We start from the raw sequence: 14112 nt of genomic DNA, 5'->3' as shown, positions 1-14112 counted from the left end.
AGAGACTTTCTAGAGGTTTTCACATTAAGGATCTAATACATATAGCCTTGAGACCACAGCTTCTTCTTCTTCCCGACCACACCCACACACACCCCCGCGCCCCCCCCCCCCTCCTCTCTCTTTTTTTTTTTTTTTCTTTAATACTAAAAAGTGAAGATTATTTTCAGTCTTATTGTTTGCAAAATCATATCCAGAATGGATTCTCTTCTTTTTATTTATTTATTTTTGCTTTTTTTTTTTTTTTTTTGTGGGTTGGTAAGAATTTTTTGAAATCACACGTTTAAATCGAATAAAGAATCTTAAAAAATAAAAAAAAATAAAAATAGCTTTGCTGCCGACAGTTCACTTAAAAAAAATGAAGAAACTAATTATGTCTTTTTAGGGTCCATAGCTAAGAGATAACGTACAACTCATTGCAAGATGCATAAACATATGTGTATGACTAATTGCATTTAGTCTGTTGGTCAAAATAAGTTTACTTTTTCTTAGGAAACAATAATCTCAAAATTCAAAAAGCCAAAATTGTCCAAATCAACTCAAACTAAAAACAGTAGTAGGAATGGAATGTAAACAAATCCTCCAAACTTTTAGAAAAAGAGAGAGAGAGAGAGAGAGAGAGATTAACAAAAAAATTATTTAAGATTTAAGAGAGTATTCTATTCCCTATCCTTTTCAGCAAAAGAAAAAAACAAGAACAAAAAACATGGGATTCTATTTCTATCTGGTTTTACTTTGGAATGACAGAAACCCACAACCTAATTAGTTAAATAAATAGTAGCTAAAACCAGATGAGCATGACACATATCATATCTCCATTACCATTCACATTTATCCATTTAAAATAAAATTATTGCCAGCTTCTTAGAAACCACCAAGTTGCTTACTTGGAAACCTCCTTTTTTGTATTTTCGCAGAGTCAAAACCGTGCTTCTTGCCTTAAACGTGTCCAAGATCGATGGTCAAAAACCGCGTATCTTTATACGATTATCATTGCCACACCGCCTTCAAAATCCTATTCTTTTCTCAATCTCCATTCAAACCAGGTCATCTGTCTTCTCTCTCTCTCTCTCTCTCTCTCTCTCTATTACCAAAAAATTTATTATCATCTTTTTCTCTCTGTTAAATTATCTATTTCATTACCCACTTTCTCAACAACCAAACAAACGCACACCCGTTCCAAATGTCTTTTGCTAACAAGGAATTATTCATCCATGGCGGTTTTGCTTTAGAACAAGTAGAACAACAACAACAACAACAACAAGTAGTTGAAGAAGAACAAGAAGAAGAAGATTGGTTTGGTCAACTACCAGACGAAATCCTCCTCTTCATCTTCAACAAAATACTCGACGCCAAATCTCTGGTTCGATGCGTCTCTGTATCCAAACGCTTCGCATCCCTTGTTCCCCAAATCGACTCCGTTGTTCTTCATCTTCCTCCCCATTTACCCATTAGAAAAAAAGGGTATTATTCGTCAAAGGGTGGTTTGAGGCGGCCATTGACGCTTTTCAAATTCCTGCTCAACAAGTTCGTTTCCAAACCTTTTCGTCTTCTCACCAAATCCAATTCCAACTCGCATCGTAATGATCTTCTCTACTATTCGCCTACCGAAGTTCTCAGGGATTTCAAAGAGATCAAATCTCTGCGTCTTGAGCTTCCTAGCCATGGCGGCGAGTTGGGTTTGAATAAACCGGATAGTGATCTGTCATTGCTCAAATGGAATGCCCAATTCGGTAGCAAGCTCAGGAGCTGCACGATTCTTGGAGCGAATTCTCTGGAAAGAAAACCCAATTCCCAGATTAACAAACAGAGCAAAGGACACGAAGAAAATGATGGTGAAATTCAATCTTTACTGGACGATGAGGAGCTCAAATTGAGAATCGTTTGGATGGTTTCGTCGCTAATCGCTGCGTCTGCGAGACACCATTTGTTGAAACAGGTGGTTGCGGGTTTTCCCACTCTTTCCGATGTAGTGATCGCTGATGGGAACAAGCAAGGTAAGCTTTCCATGAGTGAAGAACAATTGGGTGAGTTGAGAAGCTCTTTGGACTCGTCCATGGTGTCTGAGTCGTCATCGTTGGAGAGAAGTATGATTCCAGATTTGAGCATGAAGCTTTGGTATGCGCCTGTATTGGAGTTGCCTGGTTCTGGGTTTGTGATGAAAGGAGCTACACTGATCTCGATCAAGCCCCTTGATGTTGAAAAGAAAGGGAACGACCATGGTGATCAGTTGGAAGTTTCAGGTTTCCATGATGAAGAGGATGAAGAACAGAGAGGTTTATTTGGTGAAGCTGTGAAAGAGTTAATGAAGATGAAGAAGACCTATGTTATGGAAATGACTTCCTTTTGAGTTTTTATTACTTACAAATTTTGATGAAAATTGAAAACTAATCTTTTCTTCTTTTTTTTTTTTTTTTTAAATTTCTTGTGCATTTATATACATACATATGTTTTGGATTTATTTTTGTATATATAGAGAGATTATTAGAGCTGATTAGCAGAAAGACATTGTTTGTATTGTAGTGAATGATTCTTGAATCAATATAGATTTTTCTTTTTCTTTCTTTTTTATTTTTTTATTTTTCCAGATCATATATAACGCAGCGTCGCAACACAAAATAAAATTCAGTTATCCAAAAAACACAAAACAAAATTCAATTTTGCAAAATTTTTGTTTTTGCAGAATAATTCTGTAAATTCATTTTACAAATAACATTAGTGCTGGACAGATCACAGGCCGGTCTCCAAAGGCACAAAATTCAACGTTTCAATAGTAGTGGTTCAATCAATGGATATCCCTAAAAGATTTAAGAAATAAATTTGATAGGATATGTATTTAATCATGAATTTATTAAGATAGGATCCTTTTGGTATACGTATGTCTCTTAGAAATTGAAGTTTACAAATAATATGAGGGGTCAATTTCGTGACAGTAGCCTTTAGTCATCCATTAATTTATAAGAGATTAAAAAACATATTCAATTTGTATACGGGATCAAAATCTGTATATAATATATATATATATATATATATATATATATTATATACTATTGCAATATATATATATATATATAAATCTAAACATAGATGTTACTTATTAAGAATCTGAGATAAATTATCTTGACCTAATATTAATGGATACATCTAGTGATTATAAATGATTTGAGATGTACTAGCCAAGTTGACATTATTTTGTCAAAGAGCAGAAGGATGGAACCTGGCTTTGGAGTTAAATAGAATGGCAAATCATTGTGGCTGTGCATTCAACTAGGTGGTTAATTTTCAACCAAAAAAAAAAAAAGAAACTAGGTTCTTAATTAATTCTACTGTTGCCCTTAAAAAATTGATTTGTACGAAATCAATCAACACGAAAGAAAATTTCTTAAAAAAAAAAAAAATCACCAAAGAAAATGTGTTTGCTTCTTAATAAACTGTTTATGTACTAGGAACACACATGCAAGCCTTTTTCCATTACTTATACAAAATCCATTTTGTGTAGACTTTGTGAAAGTGAAAAAAGCAAATAGCAAAACGTATGCTTTTGGTGTCTATCTATCTATATATATATATATATATATATGCTGATGTTATCACTGAGCTAGGCACAATTTCTCACACAATGCCACTCATGTATACAAACTGTAACTTTAAAAACTAAATATTTTTTTTCTAGCCAAAAAAAAAAAAAAACCAAATATCTGTTTTTTTTCACTTTTTTTTTGGGGATCGATAAACTAAAAACTTATATATAATAATAATATAATTTATAATTTATTATATGTTCATTGAATATTCACAGGGAATTGTTTCCAAATCAACACTGATTGACTTCCTCAAGAAAGATTAACACTTATTTATAATAATTAAAAAAAAATTAAACTAACACTTATTGATACTCTTTATATGAAAGTAGCATAAGAACACCTATTGATACGCTGTATATGAAAATAGCATGAATTAATTTTCAAATTATACATTAAGATAACATTTTTTTAGTTAAAAGTTTGCTTTGTTTGGAAAGTGTTGAACTTTGAAAGGAAATTAATTTTTGAAACTTAATTTTTTAAAAAATTAGTTTACTAGAAATCAAAATTTTTTTTTATTATGTTTAATAAGTAACGACAAAGTTGAACTTGTAAGCAATTTAAATTATCTATGTATAATAAATTAAAGATAAATTTATATTTTTAAAAAAATGTAAAATTAGTTTCCCATTAATCTCTTCATATATTTTGTTAGATAAGTGGGAAAATTTCCTAAGCCTAACTTTTTAATCTTCACATAAATATCTAAACACAGAAAAAATGTCATTTTCCTAAAATTATTATATTCTCATTAATTTTGTCATTTATCAAATGAGGCCTTGTTAAGAATTAAATATAATTTATAAAATAAAATAATAATAAAAGAGAATCAAACAAAAAAATGATTATTAGTTCTTATAATAATTCATTTTTCAGGATAATTTTATACTCACCAAATTTGTTAACCAAAATTTTGATTATTGATGAGTAGGTATTATTTCATTAGTTTTTATCTCCCGTGATTATGTGGCACTATTAATTTACGTTATGTTGTTTGGTTTACAATACGTTATGTTGTTTGGTTTACAATACGTTATGTTGTTTGGTTTACAATTTTGCTGAAGTTTTTAGTCCCTACAACATTATTGGGCCTTCTAACTAAGGGTGTTTTTGTTGATTTTTTTCAATCATTATTATGAGAATATTCTAATTCAAAATATAAAAAGTAGCAGATTTTCATTTACATCCTTTCAATTTTATTATTATTTCATTTAAGACCAAATATTTTTGAAAAATCATTATTTTTCTTTTTTTATTTTTTTAAATTATCAAAATAAAATAATTTATCAATTTTTATTGGTTAATTTTGACAATTCAAGGTTAAAATTGTATTTTTATAATGTTATTCAATCATAAAATATATAATTTTAACTTCCAGTTTTTAATTGTTTAAATTAATTAATAAAAATAACAAATGGAGCTGTTTTAATATATATGAAAAACTAAAGTTATGTTGATGATGATTTTTCAAAAATATGAAGTCTAAGCAAAATAATGGTAAAATTAAAAGTATATAAATGAAATTTACTATTAAAAAGGAAACTATATTTTGCATTGTGCCTAGTGTATTGCAATTTTTTTTTTTTTTATTTGTATGCTTGGTATACAATGTTTATACTATAGGCATGAAATTATAGAAATTAGTTTCATGTTCATATTATACTAATGTACTTTGTTACCAAATCATATGAATGCCATCTTGCAAAATATATATATATATATAACAAAAAACTAATTATTTACCCAAAAACTTAAAGAAAAAAGACAAAATAATATTATGTATTATTTTTTGAGAGAATGCAATTTTAAGACACATGGGCTTGTCAATTCTAAGTAGAGCTTTCAATTTTCTTGATTCTTCCCTATCTCAGTCACCATTGATCTTCCTTTAAAAGGATATGATCCAAATTAAAGTGTACACATAGTGGATGTATATCTCAATTATGGATTGATGAACTACAAGACAAACACACTAATTATTCTTATTCAAATTTATGATATTAGTTAAAAAAGATGTTTTATAGTTGCATAAACATTAGGCAACTCAATTAACTTTCAATCTAACTACAAAAAATTGAAGACCTTCTAAAATAAAATGAAATAAACTTATTTGTCATAAGTGATAATAAACATTGATAATATAATTAATTATTTTGAAATTTTTTATTTTATTATTAATTTTTTAATATTACACGGCTTTACCATTAAACTTATGAACTGTTTTCATACGAACATAGTCAGCTCTCAGCATTATTAAAACCACTAACAAATTTCATCCATGCAAATAAAAAGTAATAATAACAATAATAATCATTTTAAACTTAAAAAAAGTTAATGTAACTATGTATGTAGACACAAATTATTGAAGCAGCAACTTACATATGAAAGCTTGTCGGCATATAACAGTCCAAAATAGTAAGATTAAAATTTAATTTCAAACTTAATTAATTATACGTAGGATTAATTTTTGTTTGAAAATTAATTTAATAACAAAAAGGTGAGCAGTCGATGGCTATCAATGCTAGTTTGGCAATTGGCTATTGGTAGAGTTAGGGATAACACAGGACAGATTGATCAGGTTGTTTCGCCTACGTCTTTTGTGGGTTTAAGTTTGCCTGTTGACCAATGGGAGAGAAGGAATGGGCATCCATTCAGAAAAGGCCAACTGGACGCATTGACAGAAATCAGCACGTATTAGTATTTATGTGGATCTAGTTTTGTGGGTGGTGCTAGCTTGTGGAACTGCTTATATACGCTCACCATGCCCTTTCATTTGTTATTTATTTACGTAATAATTATTATTTTAAATTCAAGTTTGACAAGGTTGGAATTGAACAGATTTCATGTTGTGGACTCTCTACATATATATATATATGTATGTATATATAATATGAAGCTTAGAAGCTCTATCATATTATATGACTTACATTTTCGTATTTCAAGTACAATAAAAATGGTCCATGCGGCATATCATCTTATTATTTCTGAGTTTGAGTTGTTGATGTCAATAAAAAAATAAAATAAAATAAAAAATATAGTAAAAATCAATTTATTCAAAGATATATATATATATATATATATATGATTTACTATAAAAAATACTTGTTTATGGCGTCAAAAAAATTTACATGGGGATCCTTCAAAAGATATGTTCATAAGTTGTCACAAATTGACTATAGCATTACTGTATTTATGTGTATATATATATATATATATATATATATTTGTTTATGCTAACTCTCAATTCTAGCTTTGAAAAGTTTTTCTTTTTTTGCTTGTGTGAAAGGTCCTATTCACTTTCATTCAAGTTTTTAATGTGATTACATTTTTTTTAAAAATATTATTTATATATCTATACAATAGTTATTCGAAATAAAAATAATAATAATTATTATCAAAGTGCTATTGTAAAATGTATGTTTGGAAAGAACAGAATAGCATGATATACTGTTTATGAATGTGAAAGATATTAAAGCTAATAATAGTTCTAATAATTTTATTTTTTTCTTCACTTTGTGGGGATGTGCCATTCTGTAAATGAAACAGCGAAATATTATAATCCAACAAAAATAAAAGAGTCGTTTTAAAAATCTAATGAAAACCTTCACACTTTCTCATGTGAAATTTTAGATTCCAATAACTCCAATGATATGAAATAAAAAATAAAATAAAAAATAAAACAAAAAGTAAGAAATAAAACAAGTTCACAATCTGGCTTGGCAGTATTAAAGATACATATGGATGTAAATGTGGAATATGTGTTTTAATGTGTGTTTGTTTGAGCATCATTGTGAATAGGCAATGATTTAAAATAGGAAGAGGAAAAAGCCAACTACCACCAAAGTTTTGATGTATTCTAATTAGGAAGCATTGTGGGTCTCACAAAATTGACAATTGCATGGGATTGAAAATAATCCAAGGCTGCTATACTTCTTTTGTTTTATTTTTATATTTCTAAGAATTTAAAATACTTTTTTGTATGAACAAAAATACTATAATATTATATGTTCATGGAATATTACTGGGAATTTATTTCCAAATCAACACTTATTGATTCCTTCAAAGAAAGATTAACGCTTACTGATAATTAAAAAAAAAAAATAAAAACAAACTAATACTTATTGATACCCTGCATATGAAAGTAGCATGAATTAATTTTCAAATTATACATTAAGATAACATTGTATTAGTTAAAGCTCATGGATGAAAAATTGACAACAAAAAATAAAATAAAATAAAACAAAAGGCGTAACTTTGAGCTTTTAGATTTTGAAAAAGTTTACACTGTTTGGAAAGTGTCAAACTTTAAAAAGAATAAATTTTAAAATTTAGTTTTACCAAAATTAATTTAATAAGAATCATTTTTTTATTATATTTGATAAATAATGAAAAAGTTAGGATTTATAAATAATTATATTATTTTTGTATAATCAAGTAAGGATAAATTTGTATTTAAATTAAAACTAGTTTCTCATTAATCTCAAAATGATACAGCCATCTATGAAAATAATTTTTTCATATATTTTCTCACATAAGTGGAAATATTTCCTTAGCCAAACTTTTTCAAATTCAAATAAATATCTAAATACAAAACAAATTGTCACTTTCTTGAAAAAATTAGATTCTTATTAATTTTTCTTTATCAAACGGGACCTACATATTCAAGAAGCCCTATTCGAATCAAACATAAATAAAAAATAAAATAAAATATAAAATGATTATTAGTTCTTATAATAATTTGCTTCTTAAGACAATTCTACCCCCAATAAATTTGTTAACTAAAATTTTGATTACCAATGAGTTGGCATTGTTTTATTATTGTTTGAAGGAGTCAATAAGTGTTGATTTGGACATTTTTTAAAATATTGTTTTCAATATAGAGAATAGAAAATTGATGTTTCTTATTTGATGAGGACGAAGGGTGTTTGGTAAATGGTATTTGAAAATAGTTTTCAAGAACAAAAAATATGAAAACATGTTTGGTTAAACATTTTTCAAAAATTATTTTTAATTAGTATCAAAAAAATTTTAAATAAATTTTTTTTTTTTACTTTTTTTATTTGAACTCTTTCAATATTAATAGTTTTCTGCATGTTACATACCTGTACATGAAACTTTTTTTTCATGCTTTCATTTTTTTTTTCCAAAATTTTGGTTCATTATTATTAATTCAGTCACATTATTATATATATATATATATACATATATCATTTATTTAATTATATGTATTTAAATTTTTTATTGATTTATAGTTTACCTTTTAGAATTACATTTTTCCACTTCTTGTATGACCAATAGCCGTTCTACATTATCAGTCAATTATCTTTTCATTAATTAATTTTTAAATTTAATTTATATTATACAATATATGCTATTAATTCTTTGATGTGAGTTTCAAGCAAATTGATTTATGTGTATACATAAATAAAATAACTATTGGGACTTAAGATTTTGTACTTAATTGAAAAACTAAGTTCTACAAGTCTAACATAATATTTCCAACTGCAAACATACACAAAATCTTATATTAGCATAATAATAAAATCACTAACTTTTATATATTACTAACATAGTCAAACCGCATACTTAGACTTTTTTGATATTTTACAAAGGAAAGGTAGAAATAAAAATAAACAATAAAAAAGAAAAAAAATACAATGGGAGATAAGGGAAAAATTTTATAAAAAAAATGGAGATAAGGAAAAAAAAATTATCCTATAGCAAAACAGAAAACAATGGAAAAGGAAAAAAAAAGGAAAATTAGAAAAAATCTTATAGAAAATGAAAAATAAGAAAAAAAAAATGGAAAACTATAGATAAGAAAATATATTTATATATATATATTTTGATAAAGGAAGAATGGAAAATTAAGAAAAAGAACAAAATAGCAAAATAAATAATTGATATAAGAAATCTTTAAAAAAAACTAATTAAAGAAGTAAGGTAAAAAAATAATAAAATAAAATAACTAGTAGGAATATAACAAAAGAAAGGAAAATAAAATATAATAATAAAAAAATAATTGATATAACTTCCAAAGAATTAAAAAAAAAATTAGCTATTTTTTAAGTTGTTCTATTTGAAAAACAAAAAAAAGAAGGAAAAATTTAATTGGATACATTGTAAACACATAATATTCTTTCTCTCTCTACAACTCACTCTCTCTAAAATATTTCAAAACATTGAAGTAACTTTTTTTCCCTACAACATTCTGTATATAAGATAGAAAAATACAGATTAAAAAAATAATAAAAAAAACAAATTAAAACAATATATATTTTATTGTTTCTAAAACAAATAAAAATATTATTATTTTTTAAATTTTATTTTATTTTTTATTTGTTTACTAAAAATTATTTTTGAAAATCGCTGGCCAATTGTTTTAGAAATAATTTTCTGTTTTTCAGAACATAAAACTTTTTAAAAACAATTGGCAAATAAGGCCCTAGTTTTTTTTTTTTTTTTTTTTTTTGAAAAAAATTACTTAAGATCGTCGTTGAATTAATGCAAACCACCGATATCGAACTATTTCTTGCCAGATCACTGAATAAGTCACGCTCGGTCCAGACCATTTTCTTCGCTATTACGGAGTTGGGATCACCAGTTTAACTTTATTTTTATCTTAGTCTTCATAAGAATTTTCAAAAATATAACTGGACCACTGCGTAGGTGAAGATTCTCAAAGTAGCACTGCAGCATTAATTTTGTTTCTCACCTGAAAGACGAATCCTATTTGGCTCGGCTCCATGGAAGACAACCTCTTATTTTATTATTATTTTTTAAGCAAAAGAGGTCTTCATGCCGCACGAAGATATTTTCAGCGCTTGTTTAAGGTCTTTCTCTCTCTCTTGATCTCTCTATATAAGAGTGCTTCTAACTGCGCTTCACTTTATATAGGAATGCTTCTAATCAGGGTTCTTTGCTCGCTCCTGGGCTGGTCAGTTTCTTCCTTTCAGCCTCATTTTCTTTCAATTATTGATCGCCTAGAAAAGTAACATATATTTTACTCTCTCATCCACGGTCTCTTAATTACTTATCTATAATCTCTTTCTATTATTGTTCATCATATTTTTTTACCTTTTCTGTGCTTGTTTATTTATTTATTTATTTATTTGGCTACAATATTAATTATGGTTAAATTTAGGCCTACTGGTTTTAAGATAAGTACCAGTGAACTGTTTGATAAATTTAAGGAAGATAATAAGCATAAGATTACAGAGGAGGTGAGGGTTGAGAGGGTTTCAGAAAATTTTGTTGATGATAATTCAGGAGTCAAGATACCTGCCTATGCTCTTAGTTTCGGTTTGTGTCTTCCTTTCCATCCCTTGATTAGAGAAATATTAAGCAGACTGCAGTTAGCCCCCATCCAATTAGTACCAAATTGTTGGAGGATAATGTTAGGTACTTTAGCAGTGAACCGTATATGTAATGTTAATTTGGGCTGGAACGAGTTTTGTTATTGCTATGTAGCGAAGAAAAATCCTGGGACTACTTCTCTATATTATTTTTCTCCCAGAGAGAAGGGAATTTCTTTGGTCACTGGTTTACCCCACTCCGAAAGAGGAGAATGGAAAGAGCAGCTGATCTACCTTAGAGGAAACTGGGAACGACAACCGGGGGACACTCTTGATGCTCAGCACTCGATCCCTACTAAAGCTACCCGGAACTCTATAGGTATTAATTAATTAATTTACTTAATTATTAATAGATTATATATATATATATATATATGCGCATATATATAGCTAATTAGATCTACTTTAATTAATAATTAGTTAATTTTTTTTCCTTCAAAATTAGTTTTTATTGTTATTTTCTCTTTATTGATTATTAATCGTACTTTAATTTCCCTGTGCTTTAGATTTTTTATTTCAACCTGATCTATTTATATTTGCGGCTCTTCAGTGATATTTACATGTCAAAGTATGCTCGATCAATTCACTAAATCAGCCTTTAATGATAATGTTTGTCGTTATTATTTATTGAATAGTGCCCATTTATTGAGATGATTTGTATTTATTTTTTCCTTGTACATAAAGAATATTAGATTGCTATATAAAAATAAACTATCTCTAAGAGAAGACACGTTTCTAGCAAATCGTTTCTATTATTTTGTTTTTTGCGTACCCGTTATTGATATTGCTATCAGAGTCTATGCATTAGAAAACAAAAAATTTTTTATCTTGCTTTTGGGTTCGATTTCCAACCTTTTATTTTCAGTTGTTGTTTTGTCTTGTGGAAACATTGATAGATCTCTTTAAATATATAGCTGATTCCTTTTAGGTAATATTGCTTGAGTATATGCATCATATCAAGTAAATGGTATTGATTTTTTTGTTTTGCCATTGAAAAATTTCCGATCGACAAATCCAAAATCTTATCTGTGGAACAAGCTATCTCTCGTGAGAGTTTCAATTTCATATGTTTGTCCAAAGGAAAGGTTAATAAAGCATTTCGTTGGCTCTCTGTCAATGCCATGAAGATGGATATGATGTCGTAAAAGTAGTACAATGGAATTTCAATAGAATTTGGATTCTGTCAATGCTCATATTATATGCTTAGTTTAAGATCATGTTCTTCTGCTAAAGATATGTGGGTTTATACTAAGAAAGTTTATAATCAAGGAAATCTGCTAGGTGTTTTCATCTTGAATTTGAATTGTCTGAGTATGTCAAGAAAACTCGTCTATATAGGATAATTATTCTGTAACTATGAATTTATAGGTTGAATATAAAGAATTGGTTTATGCTAATGTTTTAACTGAACGCTTGTTAGCCTTTCAAGAAGTATATAATATTTCGCAACATGATCAGCTTTTAGGAAAATTTGGCATGAATTTGATCCTGCCATGCTCTATGGACATATGCTTCTCTAAACCTCTCCATGAAAAATAATTGTTAATTTGAAAGCAAATTCCCTGTGAATATTCCTTGAACATATAATGTTATTGTATTTTGTTCATATAGAGACCAGAGATATATAAGTTACAATATACATACATGTGGGTTTTTGTTAGAAATTCTGTGCCTAACATCAGCATATATATACATATAGCACTTTTACGATGTGAACGGATATATATATAAATATATGATTATGCTTCGGTATTTCAGTGCGGATGCGGACAGTCTGCACTATAGAAGTGTTTTCTCGCTATATATATATATATACACACACACACACGCACACACCAAAAGCATACGTTTAATTTGCTATATGCTTATATATATATATATATAGGATTATATTTCAGTGCTTCGCTGTGGATACGGACCATCCGCACCATAGAAATGCTCTCTCTCTCTATATATATATATAGACACCAAAGGCATATGTTTAATTTGCTATATGCTTTTTTTACTTTTGCAAAGTCTACACAAGATTAATCTTGTGTAAGTAATGGAAAAATGCTTCCATGTCTGTTCCTAATTTATAAACAATTATTAGGAATAAGCAAACAAATTTTCTTTGGTGTTGACTTTTTTTGTTTTGGAAAATTTCTTTGGTTTTGATATATATGATTTGAGATTTCATTAATTTTCTTGTGTAAATATATAGTTAAAGTTGTCAGGCCTCAAAAGGACGAAGTGAATTGGGAAGATCTTAACAAGGCTTGGTCATGGGAGAAAAGAAATTGGGACGATCTTCTTGATGCACGTAACTGGGGAAGGGGAACCGTAGAAGAAGAAGTCACGTTGCAAGCAGAAGTTAATGATCATAGCTGCAGCCGCTTTGGTAATGAGATGCTTGATCAAGCGAGGGAGTCAATGGCAACAGAGCTACCAGGGATACATTCTACTTCTGCTTTTGGTGGATCAATCGAAGAAATGACGATGACCATGAATGTTAATAATCCATCCTCAACAATAAGAAGAATATTTTCTCTTGGTATTCCTTGCTGTTCTCCATCTGATCAGCAAGCTGCTGCTGCTGCTGCTGCTGGCGGCACATTGTTTCCTTGCGGTCAGAATTTGCATAACTCAGTGGTACATGCTCCGATATCCAACAATATTTCTCCCAGTCTTCCACCGCATCCTTCACTTGATAATCAGCAACACTGCCTAGAGGCCCTATATAACAACAATGTTAATCCTCATGATCAAGCTGGAATTGATCTCCACTATCTCCTGGCGAGCTTTGGTCCTGGTGTTCCTTGCTATTCTCCTCCTGATCGGCGAGCTGCTGCTGCTGCTGGCACATTGTTTCATTGCGATCAGAATTTGTCTTACTCAGTAGTACATGCTCCGATATCCAATAATATTTTCCCCATTCTTCCACCGTGTCCTTCACATGATAATCAGCTACACTGCCTAAATAACAACGATGTTAATCCTCATGATCAACCTGAAACAGAAATTGACAACGATTTCGTGAACCCTTTGCATCCTTCGTCTTTGGAGAAAGATATTCACGATCAGCAAGGAATATCAAAACAGCATCTGTCTGATCCATTTCAGAAAGATATTCAACCCTTAGAACAACAGAAACCATTTGAAGAGGGCGGTTCAGAGGCGGTTCAATCAGTTCAGAG

At 28.9% G+C, this 14112-nt stretch overlaps 2 protein-coding genes across 3 annotated transcripts in view; both read left to right on the top strand.

Moving 5' to 3' along the window:
* The first annotated feature begins 1211 nt into the window (after positions 1–1211).
* On the top strand, positions 1212–2347 carry LOC107410697 (F-box protein At4g18380-like). Its single transcript, XM_060812101.1, has 2 exons — positions 1212–1217; positions 1478–2347. The coding sequence occupies exons 1-2, from the start codon at positions 1212–1214 to the stop codon at positions 2345–2347; spliced, it is 876 nt and encodes a 291-aa protein (XP_060668084.1).
* Positions 2348–10100: 7753 nt separating this feature from the next.
* The window catches only part of LOC107410725 (uncharacterized), a 4643-nt gene continuing 631 nt past the window's right edge, over positions 10101–14112 (top strand). The window contains exons 1-3 of one of the 2 annotated variants that reach the window (XM_025071030.3): positions 10101–10414; positions 10479–11255; positions 13140–14112. The exon at positions 13140–14112 is cut by the window's right edge and continues 1 nt beyond it. In XM_025071030.3, the coding sequence (XP_024926798.3) occupies positions 10712–11255; positions 13140–14112 (1517 nt within the window). In that variant the 5' untranslated portion in view covers positions 10101–10414; positions 10479–10711. Of the gene's footprint in view, positions 11256–13139 lie in introns of both variants that reach the window. The other variant, XM_025071031.3, reaches the window with a different exon arrangement.

Source organism: Ziziphus jujuba, chromosome 10, assembly GCF_031755915.1.
Source record: "Ziziphus jujuba cultivar Dongzao chromosome 10, ASM3175591v1".
Lineage (NCBI taxonomy): Eukaryota > Viridiplantae > Streptophyta > Magnoliopsida > Rosales > Rhamnaceae > Ziziphus > Ziziphus jujuba.
Note: the sequence above shows the minus strand (reverse complement) of the source record. Positions and strands in the feature narration are given on the sequence as shown.